General features: G+C 43.0%; 1 protein-coding gene across 23 annotated transcripts in view; it reads right to left on the bottom strand.

The window, feature by feature from the left end:
• RGS6 (regulator of G protein signaling 6) overlaps positions 1-26603 on the bottom strand; it is a 564797-nt gene that overhangs the window by 519412 nt on the left and 18782 nt on the right. For all 23 annotated transcript variants that reach the window (XM_021099946.2, XM_021099952.2, XM_084969664.1 and 20 more), the window contains exon 2: positions 16577-16680. In XM_021099946.2, coding sequence (XP_020955605.1) covers positions 16577-16660 — 84 coding nt within the window. In that variant the 5' untranslated portion in view covers positions 16661-16680. The remainder of the gene's footprint in view (positions 1-16576; positions 16681-26603) is intronic.

Here is a 26603-nt window from a genome sequence, read left to right as displayed (position 1 = left end):
TATGGGCCCCTGGTGAAGAGGAAGGAAGGTCTTTGACTGAAACACCCTCCCATCCTCAGGGCCGGTTGCCAAAACGCTTTTCTTTTCTGCCCCCAAACAGACTTGACCCAATACAAGCGGAGAATCCAGATTTAATTTAGGTTGCCACTATCGACCAAACACTGCAAAGAAGACCAATCCTTCAGCACACCCCCTCCCTAGCTATGAAAAAAAAAAAAAAAAAAAGGCAGTATGAGAAAAAGAATTGTTATATATATATATGACTAGGTCATGATGCTGAACAGCAGAAACTGACACAGCTCTATAAATCAACTATACTCGTAAAAATAAAATTTAAAAAAGAACAGACTTCTAACATCATTTTTCTTCCTTTTTCCAAGATAGTGTGAGAGGCAGAATAAGCGCCCCTTCCGCAGATGTTCACATCCTCATTCCCCAAGCCTGTGAAGATGCTACCTTCCATGGCACAAGGGACGTGGCGCATACAATTAAGTTAAGGGTTTTGAGATGGGGAGGTTATCCTGGGGCAGCTGGATGGGCTTCACATAATCACGGGTTCCTAGGGGAGGAAGGCAGGAGGGTCAGTGGGAGAAGGAGACACGATGGCCAGAGCAGAGGTCAGAGGGATGAGAGGTCCCGAGCTGAGGAATGCAGGCAGCCTCTAGAAAAAGGAAGGAAGTGGATTCTCCCTGAGAGCCTCCAGCCCAGCCCAGTCATCTTAGACTTGTGACCTCAGAACTGTTAAGAGAATAAATCCGTTTTGTTTCAAGCTGCTAGTTTGGTGGTAATTTGTTACAGCAGCAGCAGAAAACTAATACAGGTAGCTGCTAAAAATGTTCCAGGTAAAGTGTAGTTTCTAACAAGTCGGTCACTTTATCTCTTGATACCTACGAAGGAAAATCCTATCCTTCTCTTGTGCAGGGTCCCTAAAGTCCCAAACTCCTCAACACTTAAGTAAAATGAGATATAAGACGGTAGGTTGAAAGGGGGTGAGTGGGCAGTCTGAGAACACTGCAGTCGTATATGAAAAGCATTACCCAAGAGGGCTGCAAAGGATGAGATAGAAATGGAATGTGACTTATTTATAGCAAAGCCTGCCTCCCCTCTCGAGTGTGTGACAGAAGAGCTGTTTTAAAGTTTTATTCTTCAAACTTGGCTGCAGAACTTGGCTGCTTCTCAGAACTGTGCTTTTGTATTTAGCTTTTAAAACATAAGAAGCAACCCCATGGTTAAACGGGAGGCAGAGGTGGTGCAGGCAGGAAAAATGCCGTGGGGAGTGGAAAGAGGCTGAAATGTTATTCTTATTTAGTTAGTTACTTAAGAAAAACAAATAGAGAATAAAATAGCAAATGGCTTGGAAAGGTTCCAAGTTGAAAATTTCTGAATCCCCCAGCACTGATGCTCTCAAGACAAGGCTGGTGCCACAGAGTTAATCAGGTGCCAGGACATGGAGGATCTGGTTTAAAAGTCAAGAGTAAAGAAAACACTAGCCCTGCTTATTAGAAATCTTGTCCACCCCCTGCTTCCCTCTGTAGTCTGCTGATGGAGAACTTTGACAGCAACCCAGGGCAACCCAGTACCTACGAAAAAAACAAGACTAACCTTCCAGAAAACAATGTATATTAGGAGTTGCAACACACTGTATGCATTTTGACCTAGGAATTCTAAATTTTGCTATTAATAACAAGAGACTGAATAATTAAATTATGGCTCATTACCCACTTAGGATATTATGCAACCTTTAAAACTATGATAATGATTAATACTAGGATATGGTAGGGAAATATCAACTAGTACATGCACTGTGATTATCCATGAGATTGATGTATGACATATATGCTACTGATACAAATTGAAAAACGGGGAGGAGGAGTTCCCATCGTGGTGCAGGGGAAATGAACCATAAGGTTGCGGGTTCAATCCCTGGCCTTGCTCAGTGGGTTAAGGATCTGGCATTGCCATGAGCTGTGGTGCAGGTCGCAGACACAGCTCAGATCTGATGTTGCTGTGGCGCTGGTGTAGGCTGGCAGTTATAGGTCCAATTCAACCCCTAGCCTGGGAACCTCCATATGCCGTGGGTGTGGCCCTTAAAAAAAAAAATTGGGAGGAAACAGACCAAAACGTTAACCGTAGTCATATTTGCATGATAGGAACTTGTGAGATGTTTTTTTCTATAGGTCATGCTTTGATTCTTTCAAAATTGGGTTTTAAAAATTTGATTTTTTTTGAATTCTTTTAAAATGGAAAACGATTGTTTTTTAAGAGGAAAAGGAGAAGAAAATCAGTTGGTGGAAATCTCAGCTCTACTGATATCTTGTTAGGTGAGTTTCAAACTAAAAACGTCTTATGAGTTCTTCCTTCAGGGTCTTCATACAAAGAAGCATGTGATTATTTCCAACTCTACAGGACAGACAGCGAATTATAAAGCATACTCTCTATCTCCTAAATACAGCTAGGTTTTCTCATGACCTCACATTTGCTCACACAGCTCCAATTACCTAGAATCATTTCTTGGCTTGTCTAACAGACCAAACCCTACCCTTTCTTAAAGATACAATCCGTGTCATTTCTCTTCAAATGTCTTCCTCCTTTGTAAGCCCATCTTGTCTACACCAATGCTCCTCTAATTACGTACAAGCAGCCTTGAGATTTCCTGTATTTTCTTTTTTTACATAATTCAATTTACTTTTTTAAAAACCACATGCTTTAAAATAAAACAAGTCCAGATTCAAATACCAGTAGGAGTTAGTTAACCCTTCTGATCCTCAGTTCCCTTGTCTGTAATGTAGGGTGACCACCACCTACCTAAGAAGTTATACTAATGATTAAATGATTCAGTGTATGCACAGCACCCAGGATAATATCTGGTATACAGTGGGTAGCCAATAAATGCTTATTTTCTTCCTTAATCTTGCACCATCCCCAGTCTCCCCACCTAGACTATAAAATTGTCTAGGACAGGGACCATGTGGTATTCTATTTTTCAGTCCTTCTCAATAAAGGGAGGGGGAGTAAGTACAGTGCCTTGCCAACAGCAGATGTTCAATAAATACACTACTTGCTGGAGTTCCTGTTGTGGCTCAGTGGTTAACAAACCTGACTAGCACCCATGAGGACGTGTGTTTGATTCCTGGCCCTGCTCAGGGGGTTAAGGATCCGGAATTGCTGTGAGCTGTGGTATAGGCTGCAGATGCGGCTCAGATCTGCGTTGTTATGGCTGTGGTGTAGGCTGGTGGCTACAGATCCAATTGGACCCCTAGCCTGGGACACCCCCCCCCCCATATGCCATGGGTGCAGCCCTAAAAAGACAAAAACAAATGTTTTAATAAATAAACTACTTGTTGATTTGTTTTTTTGCAAGGATCACTGAGCCTCACTCAGGCAGGAAAGAAAGAAGAAGGAAGGAAGGAAGGAAGGAAGGAAGGAAGGAAGGAAAGAAAGAAAGAAAGAAAGGTAGGAAGGAAGGAAGGTAGGAAGGAAGGAAAGTAGGAAGGAAGGAAGAGAAAGAAAGAAAGAAAGAAAGAAAGAAAGAAAGAAAGAAAGGTAGGAAGGAAGGAAGAGAAAGAAAGAAAGAAAGAAAGAAAGAAAGAAAGAAAGAAAGAAAGAAAGAAAGAAAGAAAGAAAAAGCAAGCAAGCAAGCAACTATTACGGGTGTCCCACAGAAAGATATGTTGAGGTCCTAACCCCTGGTACCTGTATGTGACCATATTTGGAAAGGAGGCCACTGTAATTAGTTAAGTAAAGGTAGATCTGAGCCGGATGGATTAGCACGGGTCCTAAATCCAATGACCTTATCAGGAGGCCACATGAAGACACAGAAGCAGAAGGTCATGTGAGGATGGAAGCAAAGCTTGGACCGATGCTGCTACAAGCCAAGGAATGTCAAGGATCAGTGGCAGCCTCCACAGGCTAGGAAGAGGCAGGGGAGGATGCTTCCTTAGAGCATTCAGAGGGAGCATAGCCCCGACGACACCTTGATTTTATACATCTAAACTCCTGAATGGTGATAGAATAAATTTCTATTATTTTAAGCCACAGATTAAAATGACTTGTGGTAATTTGTCACAGCAGCCCTTGGAAACGAATACAGAAATGGTAGGCGTGTCATACTGACAGATAAAAATGACGTCCTGTTTTCTAGACCAAAAAGGGTTCTGGAGCCAGGTAAGATTTCCCCGAGATAGAGTTTCTTTTCAGGCCCATTTCATGTGAGAGCTATTTGCCTGACATAGGTAACCCTTTGTAGGGTTCTGCAGAACTACACTGGGGTGAATAAATGCTACCTGAGTACTGCGGTGACATTACCCTTGAGCGTCATCTTCCTCCCCCTACTTACTACAGTGACTGGGGCCACCAGCCAGCCAGCTACTCAGGCCCACATCCTAGTCATCAGCCTCGAACCCTTCTCTCGCACCCTCCAAGTCAATCCTATGGCCTACATATACTGGGAGTTTCTCTCATTTTCTTCATCTCCCCTGCCTCCCCAGACCAATAAACCACTCAGGAAATGACTACTCTAAAAATTGAGACTGTAAGAGACAGATCTATTGTCCTTCTGAGCCACCATTCTGAGGTTCAACTTCTGGCAATAGTTAACTAAATGTTTCTGAATAACCTGCCTGCTGAGAGTAATCAGAAAGACTGAAAAAATGCGGTTTTGTTAAATTTGTCTGAAGGCACTGGAGAGCTACCAAAGCAGTAAGAATTTTAGCCCAATACCTGAAAGAAGAAGAAAGCTAAGACGATGAGCCTGCCTATTGGAATTTCTTTTTCCTTTCAAAGACATCACCAATTTCTTAAGCAAAAGGCATGATTGAGAAGCTTATCAATGCCTTCAGCAGTCTCATGGAGCTTAAGGGACAAAAATTAAAGGCCAGAGTCCACTAAAGATGAGGAAACTGAGTGAACATCCATGGTTTTGTTGGGACCAGAAGAGCTCACACCCAAGCGTAAAGGTGATCTAGAAATACACTAGCCCTAACAAGAACTAAAATTCAGCTACGTATAATCTCTGTATCTGATTAGATTAAAGTAATCTGCCCCTAGCCTAACTAGCAGAAAAAGAAAAAAAAGGAAACAGTTCAAATTAAGTCCTCCCTGGAGTAAAATGACATTCCCCTAGAGCCTTAGAAATTACCTCTCCAAGGTCAGTTGTATAAAAAAATGTCCAGAATTTAATAAAATTTTTTTAACTCAAAGACAACATAAACTGTCAACAAGTGATATAGATTTTGAAATATCAGGTGCTCACTTAACTATGATTAATGTATTTAAGTAATTAAATGTCAAAATAGAGCATTTTAGCAGTAAATTGGAAATTATCAAAAAGAATTAAATGGAAATTTCAGAGCTTAAAAAAGCAATAAAGTTATAAATTCAATTGAATGAATTTAACCACAGGTTAGATACAGCTAAGGAAAAAATTTGTGAACTGGAGGATAAGTCAGTAGAAAAACATCCATATTGAAACACAAAGGAATAAAAAACAGAAAAGGGAATAAAAACATGAAACACAGATGAAAAAGTCATAACCTATGAACAAAATCCCAAGAGGAGTACTCTACTTAAAAGAAACACATGCACCTGCATGTTCATTGCAGCACTATTCACAATAGCCAGGACATGGAAACAACCCAAATGTCCATCAACAGATGATTGGATTCGGAAGATGTGGTATATACACACAATGGAATACTACTCAGCCATAAAAAAGAACGACATAATGCCATTTGCAGCAACATGGATGGAACTAGAGAATCTCATACTGACTGAAATGAGCCAGAAAGACAAAGACAAATACCATATGATATCACTTATAACTGGAATCTAATATCCAGCACAAATGAACATCTCCTCAGAAAAGAAAATCATGGACTTGGAGAAAAGACTTGTGGCTGCCTGATGGGAGGGGGAGGGAGTGGGAGGGATCGGGAGCTTGGACTTATCAGACACAACTTAGAATAGATTTACAAGGAGATCCTGCTGAATAGCATTGAGAACTATGTCTAGATACTCATGTTGCAACAGAACAAAGGGTGGGGAAAAAAATGTAATGTATACATGTAAGGATAACTTGATCCCCTTGCTGTACAGTGGGAAAATAAAAATAAATTAAAAAAAGAGAAAACTCGGCGTAAACACTATTTGAAATTTTCCAAACACTAGTCAAATAAAAAGAAGTGCTAATAACTTTAAGGATACTAAATAAAAAGAAAATAACACTCCATAGTAAAACTGCTAAAACCAAAATGAAAGAAATATTAAAATCAGTCAAAGATTAAAAAAGAGATTACGTTCAATTCAAAGAAGTAACCATAAAACTGATAGGTAACTTCCCCAAAGAAACTACAGAAGCCAAGAGACAATGAACCTTGTCGTCCAAGTGTGAAAAGAAAATAACTGACAATCGAGAATTCTGTATCTAGGAAAAACACCCTTCAAAAAATCAAGATGAAATAAAGACATTTTCAGACAACAGGAACGGAGAGAATTTACGTCCAGCAGATCTGTACTTAAGACTAAAGGTAGTTCTTCAGGAGTTCCCATTGTGGCTCAGCAGTAAAGAACCCAACTAGTATCCATGAGGACTCGGGTTCAATCCCTGGCCTCACTCAGTGGGTTAAGGATCCGGTATTGCCAGGAGCTGTGGTGTACGTTGCAGATGCAGCTCGGATCTGGCGTTGCTGCGGCGTAGGCTGGCAGTTGCAGCTCTGATGCGACCCCTAGCCTGGGAACTTCCATGGGTGCAGCCCTAAAAAGACATAAATAAATACATAAACAAACAAATAAATAAATAAATGTAGTTCTTCAGACAAAAGAAAAATGATCCCAGAGGAAAGCACGGAGATGCAATAAAGAACAATGGAAACAATAATTTTTAATACATCTACATAACCATTACATTTAGCAAATAAAAATGGTAAAGTCTTAAAGGGATTTAAAAATAAAGACCAGTCACTCTGGCCATATCTGAGGAGGTCAGTAACCATCTCCCTTTCAAGGAAATTATTAGGTCTCCCAGAATAGAAGTCCAGTAACCTAACTGTGGGATCATACCAGATATGACCCTTATTCCACCATAATTACTTAACTATTTCCTTTCAAGAGACCTTTGATTTATTTCCATCTTTGGCTATCATACACCAAAGAGGTATGGATGTTCTTTTGGAGTGGGTATATGTCTATAGCTAATTTCTCTCTTTGCATGCACAGTTTTGATGAGTATTCGCAAAGTAAATGATTTTTGAAGAAATAACCTTCTTATCCCCTGAGGATTTGAACACATTTATTTTCCTTTCCCAGATATGTATTAGCTTTTGGTTTTTCTTGTTCAAAATCCGGAGAAAGGGGAATTTACTCTGTGGCCATGCAGGTTGTCTATAGTGTGAGCATTCAGGAGTATCAATAGCTAGAGTGAAAAACTGCCTGCCAAAGTGCAAAATCTTAGGCTCTTTGAAATGAAAAGAGGGGAAAAAATGGAGAAAAAAAAAATGAAGTGAAGCCTTAACTACACCAAAGGCTTTCAAATTAGAAAGTTATTCTCAGGGAAACACATCATATTAAACCACACTGAGCTATTCTCCACACTAAAAATACCATCCCTTTCATCTGTGGACCCTGACACCACTGGTCTGGGACTTGCCTGCACTCCTGTCTCCTGCCAACCAAGATCATGTGACGGGGAGCTTTTCCCCTCACCAGTTTCATCCTAGGGACAAAGGAAAACAGTGCCCTTTTTTTCCCCAAGGCAATTTAAAAAAAACTTCAAAATATTTAATGAAAGAAATCTTAAAATACAGCTTGAACAATTTAAATTAGTTACCCAGAACACTCTCTGCAGTTCATCCTTGGGAATGTTATTTACTGGTAAAAAAAAAAAAAAAAAAAAAAAGAAAAAAAAGAAAGAAAGAAAACAAAAGAAGAGAAGAGAAAAGAAAATGAAATAATGCCCTCTGTTCAAGAACATACATAAGGCATTTGTTTTAAACATACTAAATTTCCTGCTTTGCAAGTTTTATTTGGGTTAACTTTTTAAAGACAATTAAAAAGAAAGCAAAGGAGGCTATGAAGAAATAAACAGATAATACAATGGGGTTTTCTTCATTGTGGATAATCAAATCCCTGGAAGGTCAGAACTGAAAGTGCTTTGGAGATCACCCAGCCTAGTTAACCCTTCACTCACAAATGACTACACTGGACTTAGTGAGATGTAGAAACAGCTTGTGCATGACCAAAAGTGAACTAGCAAAGCAGCGACAATAAATACCCAGACTTCCTGGTCCAGTCAGACTCTTCCATGACATGCTTGATTGATCTACACACAAGGAAAGGGGAACGCAATCCAGTTCTTACAATTACTTGGTTCAAAATTTTGTTGGTCCCTGGAGACCTTGAGACAACGCGCAGGCATACCCTAGGGAAAAGATCGCTCCTTGCTCCCACTTGTTACCCTCAAATCTGCTCTGCAACTTATCAGTCACCAAATCATGTTGATTCTACCTCCTGAATATCTCGTAAGCACGTTCTTGCTTTCCATTATCACTGCCACTGATTTGGGCATAATTTTTTCCTCCCATGAATTCCTGTAAAATCACCAAATTATTCTTTTTTTTTTTTTTCAGGGCCACACCTGCAGCATATGGAGGTTCCCAGGCTAGGGATCGAATGAGAGCTGTAACTGTCGGCCTACGCCACAGCCACAGTGACACCAGATCTGTGCCACATCTGTGACCTACAATGAAGCTCACAGCAATGCTGGATCCTTAGCTCACTAAGTGAGGCCAGGAATGGAACCTGCATCCTCATATATACTAGTTGGTTTGTTAATCCTGAGCCGCACGGGAACTCTCCACCACAGGGGAACTCCCCAAACTATTCTTTTGCTTCCTAATCCTACTGTTTCTCTCGCAGCTTCCCTCCACAGGCCCATGTTCCACATTGAACATACAACCTCCCTGATTGAAGTCCTTCTGTGGAGAATTTCCTTATGAAGAAAAAAATAGGATCTCAAGGGATTCCCTTTGCTTCAAGGATAAGACCTGTATGAGCCAGAGGCTTATCAATACAGATGGCACATTTAATACAGGACAATTCAAGGAAGGTTTATTTCAGAAAAGGACCAAGTAGAAAGAAGTGGCAGGCTCTGTGGGAACCATAAGGGAACATTCAAAAACCTCTGGCTTGCAGAAGTGTAACCCGGCAGTAAACGGCTTCTAAAAGGGTCCACAATGACCTCTGCCTCTGGGTATCTGTGCCCTGGGAGAAACCCCTCCTCTTGATTGAGGGTTAGATTTGTCCCTAATAAAAAGAACAGCATGTTGTGTCTAATATCAGGTTATAAGATAGGGGGACTCCCACTCCCAACTCCCCCATCCTGCACTTCTCCTTGCTCACTGTGATGAGACAGGCTGCCATGCTGTAACCTACTCTATGGAGAGGCACATGTGGCAAGGATGGAGGTGTCTGCCTCCAGGCAGCAGAGAGGAACAGAGGTCATCATTCAACAGCCCCTGAAGAACTGAATTCTACCAACAACCACAGGAGTGAGCTTGAAGGTATGCCTTTCCCCAGCTGAGCCTTCAGATGACACTGCAGCTCCAGCCAACATCTTGACTGTAGCTTGTGAGAGACCCTGAGCCAGAGGACCCATCTAATCTGCCCTTGGATGTTGGACCCACAGAAACTGTGGCAATAAATGTTGCATTTAAGCCATTGAGTACTAATTCAAACTGGAACCACCCCAAGGCCCAAAAGGATGAGTAGAGGAAAAACGGATCAGGTCCAAAGGAGGAGAGCAGTCTGGCTAAAGAGGTACAATGACCTTCAGTCAAGGGGCACAGTGCGAGATCCCGCCAAGAGGGAGCCAGGGGAAGAAATGCCCTGACCTTGCTCTTCCTCCTCCCTCCCTCTCTCCCCAGGCTCCTCTGGACCAAATTCAACTGAAAGCCAGAGGTCACAGGAGGCCGGTAGCTGTATGGCACAGTGAGGAGCACACAGAGGGATGGAGGTGCAAAGGCAAGATAACTGCACAGCGTCCAAACTCCTTGTCTGATGGACAAGACCTCTTATGATCTGGCCCTGTCCCACCTATCCAGCTTTATTTCTCAACCCTTCATCACAGAAACCTATCTCTGAAGTTTCTAGAACTCAGAATATGATGTCGAAGCTCTGTCCCTTTGCATGTGCTAGTCCATCTGCCTCCAACACTCCTCTGTAAGGTGAATTCTTATTTGTTTTTCAAGAATCAATGCCACATGCCAAATTCATTTTGTTTTTCAAGAATCAATGCCAAATCAATGCAGGTGCCGAATCCTCTGGATGTCTTCTATGACATCATCATCCTCTCTCCTGATGTGGGCCTCCTGACCTTTCTAACTCCTCTTGGACCCCTCAGCTTACCTCCATGTGCACTGCAATTGTCTAGTTATCCCTCTCTGTCCACCCGCCTCAAACACACACACAGTGGCCTATGGGTTCATTCAGGGAACAGTATTCGTCTTGCCTTCCTGGCATCTAACAGCGTCAACACAAGTGACATTCAATATGTATTTGCTAATTAAATAGTTTCTAATCCTTATCACGCCTTGGCCACCAGGGTGTGCAGGTCCTCTGACTCTCAACTGTGGTCACTGCTACAACAGTCCTCAATGAATTCCAAAGCAATGGCCTGTTCCTAGCTTTCTCACCAGCCTTGCATCTTCTAGGCATGATTTCCCCCATTCTTGCTACATTTACCTTTTTTTTTTTTTTTTTGTCTTTTTGCCATTTCTTGGGCCGCTCCTGCAGCATATAGAGGTTCCCAGGCTAGGGGTTGAATCAGAGCTGTAGCTGCTGGCCTACGTCACAGCCCCAGCAATGGCAGATCTGAGCCACGTCTGTGACCTACACCTAGCTCACAGCAACACCGGATCCTTAACCCACTGAGCAGAGCCAGGGATCGAACCCGAAACCTCATGGTTCCTAGTCAGATTCGTTAACCACTGTGCCACGATGGGAACTCCCATTTACTTTCTGCAAGTACGCCTCGACCAACTTCTGCCCAGCACTTCAAGGGTCCTAGATCATTATGGCAAGTGACGTGCAGGTTCAGAGTTACACAAAGGTGAGACCCAAGCTCCAGCAGAAAAGGAGTGAATAACTAGAAAATAGCAGCAATGACAAGGCTATTTAACAACTTCTTTCATCTACAAGAACTTTGGCTTTTTTTTCTTCCATCAAAACTCCTAATTGATCCCTGACACTATATATTAATGACCATATCCAGTTTGGCTGTTTAAACAGTGCTCCTGCTCTCTGCCTAACATACAATTAGCACTGCAAAATGTTAACGGTACAAATGTCTTAAACGTTATTAGTGAGTGGAAGACACGGGTCACCACGGAGAAGATACTGCTACAGATTAATGTTAAATCACTGCAACTAATTTTTTTTTTTTTTTTTTTTGTCTTTTTGCCATTTCTTGGGCCGCTCCCACGGCATATGGAGGTTCCCAGGCTAGGGGTTGAATCGGAGCTGTAGCTGCCAGCCTACGCCAGAGCCACAGCAATGCAGGATTTGAGCCACGTCTGCGACCCACACCACAGCTCACGGCAACGCTGGATCATCAACCCACTGAGCAAGGGCAGGGATCGAACCCGCAACCTCATGGTTCCTAGTCGGATTCGTTAACCACTGCGCCACGACGGGAACTCCTACAACTAATTTTTTTTTCTTCTGCTTCCTAACTGTATTAGGTTTAATCTCAATCCACTTCCGGTTACCTAGGACTGTCTGAAATATTTCCGAAAAGTTTAAAAAGCCCTTAAATATGTAAATAGCCTCACCACATTGTTTTGACATCAAGGAAGTGTTTCAACTTTTGAAAGATCAAAAATTTATAGAACCTAACTTTGAAATCATTGCAGTAAGGTTCTGCACACACTAGTTAGTCCAATCCCATCACTTTACAAATGAAGCCAAAACACTACTTTATTTATTGAGTGTATTTACTGAGTTTACTCTGTGGGTAAACTGTTCATTTTATGATGCTTCTTTCTATCTTACATAGACACTAAATACATCCCTCTTGTGTGAGAAATATGTGTTAGCTGGGAAGGAAGAAAAGAAAGAGAAAAAGAAGGAAGGTGAAACAAGCAACGGGGCCAGAAAGATGAAGTTCCCCATCAGGAAAACCAAAGCAGTAAGGAAGCCAGAGCTCTCGGCTCCCTGCTGGCCCCTTCCATCACACTGAACCATGTCCTGACCCAAGCCTGGATCATGTTAAGCTGCAATTTTCTTCCTCCACCTTCCACTTAATTTCCCAGAGTTCTACCAAATCAAATTTCCAGTCCCACTGGAAATTTGTCAAGAGACATTATTAATACCACTCCGAAAACCAAATAAAATCAGAAAGCAACCTCCTCTCACTCAAAAGAATGCCTAGTTATAAAAGAAAGGAAACATTTCAGAAAACCTTAACCCAAGAAACAAGAGCACTAGCAAGTAGAATGAGACCTGAGCATGACCGTTGTTCAAAAGTTCTATCAAACCACTGAGAATAACCTTGAAAATGAAAGATCTTCCACATGGTATTTTCATTTATTTAATTTGACCACAGCTTGCAGCCCCTGAGAGCTGGTAGTCTGTAGTGGATGACGTGATGGAAGAAAGGACACTAACTGAGGCTGTCAAGTCACCTGGACATGACCGCGACTTCACTGGGAAATTGCCAACTAACTTTCAGCAAGTTACACACATCCCCATGGTTCAGTTTTCCCATTTATAGAAGGAGGGTTCTGACTAAAAAATCCCAAGGATGAAGTGACTAAAATCCCTGAATTCTAACTCTAAAAGCCTCATTCTTCCACCTCTTGAAAGATCTGCAAAAAATGACAAAGTCAGAAACCTAGATACCAACTCCCAGGAGTTCCTGCTGTGGCTTAGCAGGTTAAGAACCCCACGTGGTGTCCAGTGAGGATGCGGGTTTGATCCCTGGCTTCACTCAGTGGGTTAAGGATCCAGTGTTGCTGTGAACTGTGGTGTACATTACTTTACAGATGCAGCTTGGATCTGGTGTTGCTGTGGCTGTGGCGTGGACCAGCAGCTGCAGCTCTGCTTCAACCCCTAGCCTAGAACTTCCATACGTTGCGGGTGCAGCCCTAAAGAGAAAAAAAAAAAAAAAAGACACCAATTTCCCTAATTCTTTGCAACACATACTCCATCTAGATATTTTAAAAGATACTAAATAAATGAGTTTCAAGCTTAGTTGGGCATAAGATTCTCCAGAGGACACTTTCAAACTCAGATTCCTAGGACCCAGCTCAGACCTATTAACAAAAATACCTTGAGGGGGTCCTTTGAGGATCAGGATTTTTATAAGGTACCCCTAAATGATCTGATGTACAGCCAATATCATCACAACATTGGGCAATTCAATGATCCTAAGATCTTTTTGATCCAGAAATAGTTCCCCCCCCCAAAAAAAGTTAACGGTTCCAGGCGACTTAATGAATAATTTTTTCTTTTCAATTGATTTTTAATGTGACCAATACATTTTTCATGCACATCTCCAATCCAAAATGTGAATATGAAGGGTAAAAAACCAAATTAGAAAGTCTGTTCAAGTCAATAAATAAATCATGCCTTGACAAAGTACAACTTTTCACAGTTAATGACATAGAAAACATGAAAAGAAAATGAAGAGGATTCTGAAAGGTGTAGGCTTAGGAAACCCACCCATCATTACTCATGTGTCAGAAGGTTGCCATCCTAAATGGCATTTAAAAGTCACAACAACATTATGGACATAGTCACCCCACTTATTAGTCGGAGGTTTACCGAAAAGCTCCGTTCTCTAGATTTAGCTTTTTAAATGTCAGCATCTGAATCAACACAACACAGTCCAAGCAAAAATTTCACACCGAAAACATCTGACAAGAGACAGAAACAACGAGCCAGAGAAAGACGATTACAATGAAAGCGCTATTTGCACATTTTTTTAAATGTAAATTTTTGTTGCAGTCCTTGGGAAAAGGTTTGATTTTCTAACTTCGACCTTGAATAAATCATTACATAAGAGGACGTCCATAGAAACCATAGAAAAAGCTTCGAATCGACCTCGGTTTCAAGTTTCAGTCTTTGCCTACACCTCGGAGACAGTGTCCTGTGGTAGGTAAGTCTTGGTCTGAGCTAATGGCTGGTCTGCAACAGAGAACTAGGTGAACAGCCCCTGTTTCAAACACAACTATGGCTTAAGTTTGTCGAGTTAATGAGGTTTCAATGACTCCAAGTCCTGGACCCATCCTGGCCAACAAGTGTGCCTCCTTTCTTTCTAACAGATTGGACAGATCCAATGAAGGGTCCCCTGATATCACCTAAAAAGTAAAAAATCGAGATCGCAGAAACCTGTGGCAAGTTTTCCCTTTCAACATAAGCCCAAACCTTCTTGCACAAACGTGTGTGGATTCCATGACCTTTACATTTCCTATTAACCTTTAATAATCCATTGATTTGCAATCTCCTGCAGAACATAAAAATATGTGCAGTTTTCCTGTGTCTTAGAAAGCAATGCACTATATGAATGCACTCTAGTCCCCTTATTAACAGCACCAACATTTATACATTGTATAATTTATTTCCTCTCCAAGGGTCACCGTCTCTACAAGATGGAAAGATAAAAGAAGTGTTCATTATGGACCACCTCTATGCCCAGCAGCGTAGCATGCTCTATGTGCTTTATCCAAATGAATCTTCACAGTAACTCCATGAGGTACTATCCTTTCTCCCACCTTTTTTTCCCCTTTTAGAGATGAAGAAACGGAGAGTCACAGAAGTTAAATAACCAATTCCAGGACATACCACTAGGAAGTGGCAGAGTTGCAATGTAACCCGCGTCTTCACTCCAAATCCCATGTTCCTATGAGGATGGCACAGGGTTTCCTAGCTTGAGGTGGGTTAGGAGGTGAATAAATGTCTTTCTATTATTCTGTATGCCTCACTGGCTTGGTTGGCCCCATTAATCTCTTTTCTCTTTACTATAATTGATAAGCATCTCTCTTAAAGATAGGTTATCTAAGCATTCTTTTGCAAAGCAAAGGATTAAGGAATTTGATACCAAAAGTGAGATTCATTTGAGAGTTCTATTTTCACAAGGAGAAGAGAAAAATTCACCATATTGAGCATCCAGGAATATCTAGTTCAACATTATGCATATGATTAACATAGAGAGAACAGAATCTTGCAGAATACACAGAACCTAGCAGACAACTCAAATATTTAGTGAAATGAATGAGCAGGAACACATTTTCCTTATTAATATGTGATGTGGTCAGGTTAGATTTTCACTGCATTGCAAATATTAAAAAGGCATATAAGAAGCAGCAATTAGGTTCTCAAATTCAACACATGCACAAATAAAACCTTACGTGCCATCTTTCCTTCCTTTAAAACATATTCTTCCAAATATTCCTACTTGAATGAATAGCACCGATGCGTTTCTATTACCCAAGGTCAAAAACCCAGTCATCTGTGACTCACCTTCTAATGTTATATTCATTCTGTTTTCAAGTCATTGTGAATTCAGACCCTTGAATCACTCTGCTCAGCCCCACTCATTTCTGAGGGGCATTTCCTGCTAGATTCGTGTCCGCTTCACCTTTCTCATATGTACAGAAACACCCCCACTAAAGCCTCCACGGTGCCTTTGGCACCCCGGGGCAAGGCTCATAATCCCAAATAAATGTTGATCTTACATCTCCTGGCACTAAAGTATTTCAAATTAAATTCAACTGCCTATGACTCAACATTCTAAAATCTGGCTCCATCCAGACTTTCGTCCCCAAATCTCACCTCCATTTACTCCAATTACTTATAATTCATCCTCTGCCCAAGCTCACAGGTTCTGCTTGCCCTTCACTTTTTGCCAGCCCTTTGCCTTTGCTGGAGGCATCTCGGGGCCTGGAACATGGCTCTTTCCTTCTGTTTTCCACATAAAGCAATCCTATGGATCCTTTAAAACTGAGTTCAAAGGCGCATCCTCCGCAGCCCGATCCAGACATGGGAGGCTGGAAGTAATCGTCTCCCCCCCGCCCCCGCCGAGGTAACACTCTACTCTCGCTTCTCTTTGGGGAATTTTTAACGCTTAGACTCTATAACAGTTATCCGTGTATAGCTTATGTCTCCAAGAACTGTAAAACATTTCACCCATACATACCTTTGCACTCCCCGTCCCCCACAGCATCTAGAGCAGATCTTGTGTGTGCTATGGCTTTGAAGAGCATTCAATTAACTAATGTTACACTAAGGCCTTTCCACAGAGGGACAATACCGTGTCTATCTGCATTGTGTAGGCCACCTTTGGTTTGAAGAAAACGAATCCATATAATATTTTTCAAGTGTTCAATGCAAAGCAGGGCAAAAGTTAACTTCCAGGAAGTGTTTAATGGGGAAATTGGAGGATATGAGAAGAAAATGATATTCATGTATCAGTCAAGGGAGTTCAGGCAATAAACATGACTCCAGCAGTCAACCATCAGTCAACCCTACACAGAGCCCAAATACACACAAGGCAGCACCCCCCACATTTAAGCAGATGCCTTACTTTGCGGTAGACTATCATATTTGGAGAACTCTCCTCTGGGTCAGCGATCCCCACTGCTCTCTGATCCCCGGATCCCTGAGCCATGCTGGATGTCTTCACTTGTCCTGCGAAAATAAATGAATAGACCATTAAGACATGAAAGAATTACAAAAAGAAAGCTTGGCAATGCAAAGAACTAAGTATATTTTGGCAGGTGGCATGAAAACAAAACACGATGTAATTTCTTTTTTCTCATTAATTTAAGTAGTATTTTTTGGCCACACCCACAGCATGCAGAAGTTCCCAGACCAGGAACCAAACCCATGCCAAGACCAGAGCCACAGCAGACAACACAGGATCCTTAACCTGCTAAGCCACCAGGAACCTCTTAAGTAGTATTTTTTTTTAAGGGATAATTCTTACTATATAGGCTTATCTATATACACTCTTCTACTTCCAAAGCAACGTCTTTATTTTCAGCCCAGAATCACACACTCTTAGGGGTGATCATGTGCCAGTCTTAAATAATCTCCTGGAGACAGATGAAGCCAATCATTTTGATGCTGATTTTGTATTAGCAAAGCCCATTTTATGATTAATTCCACACATTAAAATATGAATATTTTATCAAAGAGATGCTAATCAAAACCACAAGGAGATACCACTTTATACCCACTAGGATGTTTATCATCATTGGCAAGGTTACCGGGAACTCAGAACCCTTGTGCACTGTTGTGGTAGGAATGTAAAATGGGTTGGTCACTATGGAAAATAGTTTGTCGGGAGTTGCCGTCGTGGCCCAGCAGAACCGACTAGGAACCATGAGGTTGAGGGTTTGATCCCTGGCCTTGCTCAGTGGGTTAAGGATCCGGCATTGCCGTGAGCTGTGGTGTAGGTCACAGACGTGGCTTGGATCTGGCATTGCTGTGGCTGTGGTATAGGCCAGCAGCTACAGCTCTGATTAGACCCCTAGCCTGGGAACCTCCATATGCCTTGAGTGCAGCCCTAAAAGGACAAAAAGACAAAAAGACAAAAAAGAAAAAAGAAAGAAAATAGTTTGTTGGTTCCTCAAAAAGTTAAACATAGAATTTGCCATATAACCTGGCAATTCTACTCCTAAGAAAAGCAGGCATTCAAAGTAGTATTTGAACACAAATGTTCATAGCAGCACTAGTCACCAGAAATGAAAACAACTCAATGTCCATCAATTAATGAAGGATAAACAAAATATGGTCTATCCCTACAATGGAATATAATTCAGCCATACAAGGCAATAAAGTCTGGATACATGCTACCACGTAGATTAACCTTGAAAACATTACTCTAAGTAAAAGAAACCATACACAAAAGGTCACTGCTATGGACTGAATATTTACGTCCCATTAAAACGTCTGTATTGAAATCTTAAACCCAAATTTGATGATATTAGGCAGGATAGGATTAGATCATGAGAGCAGAACCCTGGTGACTAGGATTTATGTCCTTATAAACAAGATCCCAAAGATGTCCCTTCTACCCTGTGAGGACACAGTGAAGAAGAAAGCCATCTAAGAACCAAGAAGTGAGTTCTCACCAGATACCGGATCTGCTTACGCCTTGATCTTGGACTTCCCAGTCTCTAGAACTGTGAGAAATAAAGTTCTATTGTTTGTAAGCCACCCAGTCTATGGCATTCTATTAGAGCAGCCCAAATGGTCTATGACAATTGTATATTGTACAATTTCATTTACATAAAATATATGGAATAGGTAAATCTACAGCAACAGAGAGCAGATTCGTAGTTACCAGCAGCTGGGGGGAGGAGAGAACAGAATGGCTGCTTGATGAATATGGGGGTCTCCTTTAGGGATGATAACCTTTTTGACCCAGATAAAGGAGATGGCTACAGAACACTGTGAACGTACTAAATGCCACTGAAATGTATGTGTTAAGATTAATTTTAAGTCACATGAATTTTACGTGGCATATGGAAGTTCCTGGGCCAGGAGTCAAATCAGAGCTGCAGCTGCGGCCTACCCCACAGCCACAACAACACTGCAGTCAAGCTGCATTTGCGACCTATGCCCCAGCTGGATCCTTAACCCACTGAGCCAGGCCAGGGATGGAACCCCCATCCTCATAGAAACAATGTCAGGCCCTTAACCTGCTGAGCCACAGTGGGAACTCTGGATTTGGCCTTTTAAACAGCCTGAAAGGACAGCAGTGAGACAATAACAGCACAGGGAATTTCTGAATTAAAGAAGCAAGTTCAATTCTTGGTATGATGCACTAATTGCTGGGTGACCTTGAACAAGTTAAATAACCTGTTGTGTTCCTTGTTAATTTCCTTTGAAAGCAAACGTGCTGAATGCCTGTTATACGCCCAGAATCAGGCCAAGTTGCCTTCCCCTGCATTGCTCTCATCAGTAAAATGTGAACTCCACTGAGGACTCATAGGTAAGGGTCAAATAAATCTAGGGTAAAGTACTATATAAAGCCGTAAAAGTCCTATACAAATGTTATCACTAATCTAAGAGCCTGACTAGGTTATTTGTACAAAATTCATAGGCTTTTCATCAAAGAAACTTTTATAAATACCATACTTGACAGAAAAGGCCATTTCAATTTAAAATAAAAACTCAGGAAATATTTTATTATAAAATAAATTGGTACCAAAGGTCACTCCATAAAAACAAATTTGGGCAGAACATGGGGAAGAGACAGGAATTTGTAATTTATGCTAAGAATTTAATTGTCCCAAATATCCCATTTGAATAATGCTGCTTGCTTTCTTCATCATTTATGAATTAGGATGTATTTTATTTTATTTTTTGGCCATGCCAGCAGCATGCAGAAGCTCCCGGGCCAGGGATCAAACCCGTGCCAGAGCTGTGACAATGTCAGATCCTTAATCTACTGAGCCACCAGGGAACTCTGAGGATGCATTTGAAAAGTTACAGAACAAGCAGAGGAGTTCCTGCTGTGGCACAGTGGGTTAAGAATCCCACTGCAGGGAGTTCCCATCGTGGAGCAGTGGTTAACAAATCCGACTAGGAACCATGAGGTTGCTGGTTTGATCCCTGCCCTTGCTCAGTGGGTTAAGGATCCGGCGTTGCCGTGAGCTGTGGCATAGGTCGCAGACATGGCTCAGATCCTGCATTGCTGTGGCTCTGGCGTAGGCTGGCAGCTACAGCTCCGATTCGACCCCTAGCCTGGGAACCTCCATATGCCGCGGGAGCGGCCCAAGAAATGGCAAAAAAAAAAAAAAAAAAAGAATCCCACTGCAGTGGCTCAGGTGGCTGTGGAGGCATGGGTTTGATTCCCACCCTGGTGCAGGGGATTAAAGGATCTGGCAGTTGCCACAGCTGCAGCATAGGTCACAGCTCCAGCTCAGATTCAATCCCTGGCGCAAGAGCTTCAATATGCTGCAGGTGCGGCCTTAAAATTTTTTTTAAAGTTTGATTAACAAGCAGAGATAAAGAACATCATTCTATGATCTCTACCCACTGTGATCAGTATTTCTATGAATACTGTACAACATGGAAACTCTGATGATTATTCTAATCAGTAGTTTTTAAAGTTAAATGAAAAATACACTGTTGTATTTTTAAAAAACTACTGATTTACCTACTCTTTTGCCTGAACACAGAATATGACAGAACATGAGAAACCAAAACTGAGTCCATTTATGTGTTTCCTTTACCTCACAGAGCCATCTGGGGTTTCTGTTGCTTTATTTTAAAACAAACACTTTCACTTTACTGCGCATATTATCCTCCACCCAGGAAACCGTGTAATAATGGCAAGGTTAGAAACGACCTAGAAACAATCGTGTCAGCCCCCCTCCTCCTTGCCCGGGCCCCCCCTCCACCCCCCAGGGCAACATTCCTGTGTGTTAGAAGCGGCTGGCATCCCAGGGTCTGAACTTCAGATTGCTCAGTGAATACAGATAGCATCCAGGTCTGGAAATTTAGTGAGTCTAATATGTAGTAGAAAAGCTTCTATTTTGGGTTCCTCTATCAATTCATTTTTGAAATTCAGACAGGTCCTTTAACTTTCCTGAGTCTAGGAAGAATCATTTCTAAAATAGCGCTGCAACCACTTTCTAGCCTATACGACAGCAGATGTTAGAGAGTATAAGATGTGAAACCTACACAGGTAAGGATGTTCTAATTAAATCATTAACTACAGAGCTGGGGTTCCCAAAATTAAAGGACTAGATTTTCATTCATTACAATATACTTCCCCACACTTGGGTCTTGAGCAGAATGTCTTCATGATGCTTTTGGAAGTTTGGAGAAAACCGCCTCCACCCCCTTCAGCCTGGCCCCCCCGCCCTCCCTGGGAGTAAAAACTTCTTTTTAAATGAAGCACCATAAAAATGAAGTAGGGGTATTTTCAATTCAGCGGCTGAGAAAAAAAAAAAAACCTTTTTAATGTTACTGATATGTACACGTATATACACAAAGTAAATACTTTGGGGACTTTTCATAGTTGAAAAATGTATTGTTTTTCTGAAAACACAGAAGTACATTTCAGTAGAAAGAAAACACGTTAGTAATATTATTTTCCTGTGATGGCTTACAACTAACAAAGAAAAAACGCAAAGGTGTTACAATCACACATTCCATAACCTCCAAGAAGAGACATGACAGCTTATGGGTCACAAGTTAGCCTCTGTCACTGGCAAGATCTTGTCTGAATCCAGGCTCCACCACTGACTGTGTGATCTCAGGCAAGTTACTTCACCTCTCTGTGCCTTTGTTTCCTCACCTGTCACAGCCCACAGGCTCAGTGTGGTGGAAAGCCCTCCGAACTGAGAAGCCTGGATCCCTGCCCCCATGATGTGCAACCAGGTCAAGCCACAGCTTCTCTGGACCCCACCTGGACATTAGCTAAACATCCCTAGTATTCCCTCCAGCTCCAACCTAAAACCTCAGAACTTCACATTTCTAACTTATCTTCAAAGACTCACCAGAATGTTCCATGCTGCCTCTCCTCCATCCCTACCGTTCAACTCCTCCATTCACGATGACATTCCTGCTGAACTTCTCAGAGTCACCAAACTGCTAGATCCCCCGGGAGACTCGGCATCCCTCCCCATTGAAGCAGTTCATGTAAAACCACCCCCCACCACGAGGGGCCGTGGGACTCAACATTCACGCTTGGCGCAAACACACTGAGGATCCAATGGCCCGAAGCCAAGTCTCGGAGATAGAAAGATAAAGGAGACACAGATGCTTCCTCTTGAAAGTCTTCAGAGTTCAGGAGGGGTGACAGACATGTCCAAAAAAATCAAGATAGTGTGCTCAGTTAGGACAGCACAGGGCAGGAAAAGGTGGCAACGAAGATCAGAGCAGAAGGATGAGTGGGAATCTGGGGAGGCAGAAGAGGCCATTTCAGCCTGGGTCACAGCACAGGCGTGGACCTCTCAAGCCGCAGAAGTGCTGGACACCCGGGAAAAGAAAACCATGACAATGATGTGATCGCAAGGAGATTAGGTGGGAGCCAAATACAGAGAGTGAAAGAACAGGGAGCAGCACCCATCTGAATTCACATGACTTTGCTCACTTGTTTATCAGGATCTCTTCTACCAGAAAGCCACTTTGGTAGAGGAGTCTGCACGGGCGGTCTTGGTTGGTGGGGAGTCACCCCTCTATGACCGGCACCTGGAAGGTACTCGAGTATTTTTAATGAATGACGGAACTGGTAAGATTTCACTGAGATGCAGTGTACTCCTCCTGGAAATTCATCTGGGTAACGAGCCATAACAACTGCTCAACAAATAAGGACCTGTGGATGGAATTATACATGACAATCTTCCCCAGAGTTTACTGATGGGGCCAGCCCTGAACTCAGGAATCCATTTTTGGAATTCATGAGCAATTTAGATCAGAAGGAATATGTGGGGGGGGGGGGTGGAAAGTATAGCGAGGAGAGACCCTGTGAAGAACAGAACAACTGCGCCTCTATGACTCAAACTCTGATTAGTAAACCTTTTGAAAATCAAGACTTTCAGCAATTCACTCCAAACTTGCATTGCATTTGTAGCTTCAGCTACAACAAATGCCAGCTGTTTTTCCTTGGGAATGGTGGCCTCTCTGGAGCAAGCAAAGCCTAGGGCCCAACGGGTAATGATACTGAGCTGGGAGGGTGGAAGGACTTCAATGATGTGGACAAGGAAGGGGCTCTGAAGTCAGACCTCGAATCACATCTCAGCTTCGGCCACACCCAGGCCGCCTGCTGTGTGGCCTTTGGCAACTGACTCCTCCGCCCTAACTTCCAGCTCATCACCTGGAAGCAGAGAACCCTCTACCTTGCAGGATTGCTTTTGAAGAAGGAATAAAACAAGAATGAATTTCCTTGGCACAGAATGAAAGTAGCAACCAGCTAACAGTCCTGTTTCTGGCCAGTATTTGGCCAAGTGAAGTTCCCAGGCCACTGACGTTGGGATCATTGGAGAAACCCCTCCCCTGCCTCAGGTATTCCAACTCGGTGCGTCTGAGACTGAACCAGCAGCTGTTTCACCAGCTTCTCGGGTGATCTCATTACTAAGTGGCCCACCACTGCGATTACACTACAACCACTAAAACCAGCATCACACACAACTAAAAGCCCTACGCATGACACCTGCCACTCCTGGTGCCCAGCCCTCAAAACCCTATTCAGGGAAATACCTGGTAGGAGAGGTACCCACACCTGCTTGGAATACAGTCTGAGTATCTCTGCAGCCAAATAAGCATTCCTGTTGATGTTCTTTCCTCTCCCCCAGGGGATATCCAATTCACACTGTTTGCCTCAGTCCATTAAAACCTGGTGGATTCTTTTCTGACACCAGCAATGTTAAGCATTTCATAAAAGAAAAACAATGTATAAGATGTGTGCTAGCTTCGTAGGACCAGCTTGTTTATATGGCTCTAATCTGATGGAGTGGGCAGGATCCTCAAGCGGGGAGAAGGAAGCACAGCAGCTCTAAAGAACACACTCTACTGCAGAGTCTGCCAACTTGATGTCTCCTCTATCCTCAAAGTTCAGACGCTCCACGACTGCTTCAGGTGCTACAACAACAAGCTGAAAACACGGTGCTAGAGCTCAACCCCCCAGGGACCCGTTTTGCTGAATGCCAGGCATCCCTGTATTTTACTGGATAGTAACCGCTTGATCATTTTAGGACTTTGGTTAAAATTCAAGGGTTTCCAAAAGCTGGTCCAAGGACCCGAACCAGACTATTGGCCTTGGAGCCCCCTGGGGGAGATTCTAAAGATAGAGGCTCCGGGTCCCCATGCTCCAAAAATTCTGATCCAGGAGGCCTGGTACGGTCCCTGGAGGTTTTCACCGGAGCATCCCCCAGGTGATTTGGAAGCACAGTCAGGTTGGGGGACCAGTGACCCAGATTCCACAGAGTCTGCCTTCTCTTCGCCTGACCCCTTCCTCCCACCCATCGCTGCCAACTGGACAGCCATGCTGAGGTGGGGCTCCTTTCACTTCCCTTTCATTTGACCAGAAACCACTGTCATGGATAAAGCCAGGATCCTGGGAGTCAAAGAACCGTCTCTCAGTCCTGGCCATGCCACCTAAGAGTGGCGTGACCATGAACAACTTGTTGCTATGCTTATTCTGAGCCTTGGTTGCCTCATCCATAAAATGGAACCAATACACATGACCTTTCCCAGTGGTTCTCAGTCCTGCCTGCTCATTGGAATCACCTGGAAAATGCCACACAGCAACTCCAACAGATGGGTGTTACCATTCCCACTCTATGGAGGAGAAAAATGCAGCTCGAGAACATAGGTTCGAGAACAGCTCAAGAACTTGCCCAAAGTCAAACAGCTTGTCACCCAAGAAACTAGAACTCAAATCCAGGACTGACTGCAATGCCCATAGACTTCCCAACAGGTCAGCTTGGTCTCCAGTGAAATCACCTATATAAAGGCTATAAAACAAAATTTTGTAAACATACACAATTTAAGTATATACTTAAATGTACAAAATTTAGCACCTATATACTAATTAGAGCATACTTAGTAGTAGGACCTTCTGGTACATAGTACAGTGGATACATGGTGGCTTCTCAACTAACTAGTGGTTCTTTCCTTCTTCCTAGTGAATCAGTGAAGTTGACTTCCCCATACTAATCCTATCTGAAGGCATAAAAATAAATTCAGTCCTCCCTTAGTTGTTCAGCTGCCTGACAGCCTAAACAAACTCATCTACCAAAGCTGCTTGTAAAGAAAAATATTAGCAGTTCCCATCATGGCACAGTGGAAACAAATCCAACTAGGAACCATGAGGTCGTGGGTTCCATCCCTGGCCTCACTCAGTCGGTTGGGGATCTGCCGTTGCCATGAGCTATGGTGTAGATTGCAGACACAGCTTGGATCCTGCATTGATGTGATTGTGGTGTAGGCCGGCAGCTGCAGCTCCAATTCAACCCCTAGCCTGGGAACCTCCATATGCCACAGATGTGACCCTAAAAAGCAAAAAAAAAAAAAAGGAAAAATATTAAACAAAGTCCTAAAAAATTAAGCTGGGAGGGAGAAGTGGAAAGTTCTTCACATAAAAGGATGTGCTTGGCCAGGTAACAGACATGCCCCACAGTCCTGTTACTGCAACGGGTGCTCAAAGTCAAGTTCACAGGGCATCCTCTCTTGCCAGGGCTCTGAACTCCACACTGCCCTGCACATCTCAGACCCTGCCAACTCCTCACTGACTCCTCCTGCCTCTTGAGCTCTTCCTCTGTAAACAATACGCCTATTATGGCCGCTCACCTCCTCTCTGAACTTTGACCTTCTATGACCTTCATGGAAACCTGGCTTCCCCCAAGGACACTCCCTCCCCTGGAGCCTCACTGTCCTCATCCCATCTGTCTCAAGACCAGAAAGGAAGGTAAGTCTCCTCCTGGTTCTGCACTGCTGCTTCAAATGATTTCCCTCCCATCTTCCTACTGAACTCCTGCCCTTGTGACACTCGGACCATCTGGCTATGCCACTGCCTACCCATCCTCACCGCTATTTCCTGTTCAACCTTTTCATTTTCTGAAGATTCCAGCTTCCAGATCTCAGAGGGTTTCTCCAACCCTTGGCATTAGAATCGAAGCCGGTTTCTCTGCCCTTTTCTTCCCTGGTCTGAACTCTTTTCCTTTATCCCTTCTCCTCAGCCACCATCTCACATAGTCATATGCTGACCCTCGCCATCCCTGGTGACTGTCCCACCTCGAAGTCCAAGACAAACAGAGAAGGTTCACTCTGTCCACTGTCCTTCCTTCCAGATCACCTACTCTTCTTTCGCTACAAACATTCTTCAAACTTAGACATTCAGTCCATTTCAACCACACCTTCTATCCTCCCCCTTCCTGCTCCTCGCTCTGCCTCCACTTGCTTCTCTCCCTGGCTGCACCATTACAATCACGCATCATCCTTCCCTCGCAAATATCTTCAACGCCCTGACCTCCCCTTCCTGTGTCCCTTTTCCTAACAAAACTTCAACTCCCATGGACCTCAACTCTCTGCCACATGGTAGCCACCCAATATCTGAACATCCAGGCTCAGATCTGAGCAGGAGGATACTCCAGGGTGGGGAGGAAATCACACAACTAGGCTAAAGAGCTGCATTGTCAATTCTTGAGCACAAACTTTAGTGAGTTAGTCAATACTGCCCACCAAACCTGAATGGTTTTCCTGCCAAGCTTGCTTTCTGCCTTTCTGAGTTGGCTAGCACATAACATCTCCACACACGGTCTTGGTGGATGGGCTCATTCAAAATCCATTGAAGAAATGGAAGCCAGCAGAAAGTAAGTCCCTCATCTTTCGACATCCGCATCTAAGCCCTCATGTTCTTGGTCTTTCCCCCTATTGCAAGAGGGGAAGCGTTGCTGCATCTACCAAAGGGAAGTCACCCCACTTTCGCTCCTATTTGGAAGGTGAAAGAACATTGCTCCTTTCTTACACACCAAGAGGTCCCAATCTATTAACAGTGGATTATGACTCGAAGACCTACAAGACCCTCCTTCTCTGAGGAGTATGTAAGGAAAACTTAACTCAAGAGGGAAGGTAAAAACAAGAGCACCAGG

The sequence above is a fragment of the Sus scrofa genome, chromosome 7 (assembly GCF_054392235.1).
Source record: "Sus scrofa isolate SSC_HxYL_T2T_F1_AM1 chromosome 7, Sscrofa_HxYL_maternal_Yorkshire_Landrace_v2.0, whole genome shotgun sequence".
Taxonomy (NCBI): domain Eukaryota; kingdom Metazoa; phylum Chordata; class Mammalia; order Artiodactyla; family Suidae; genus Sus; species Sus scrofa.
This window is presented reverse-complemented; position numbering and strand designations above follow the sequence as displayed.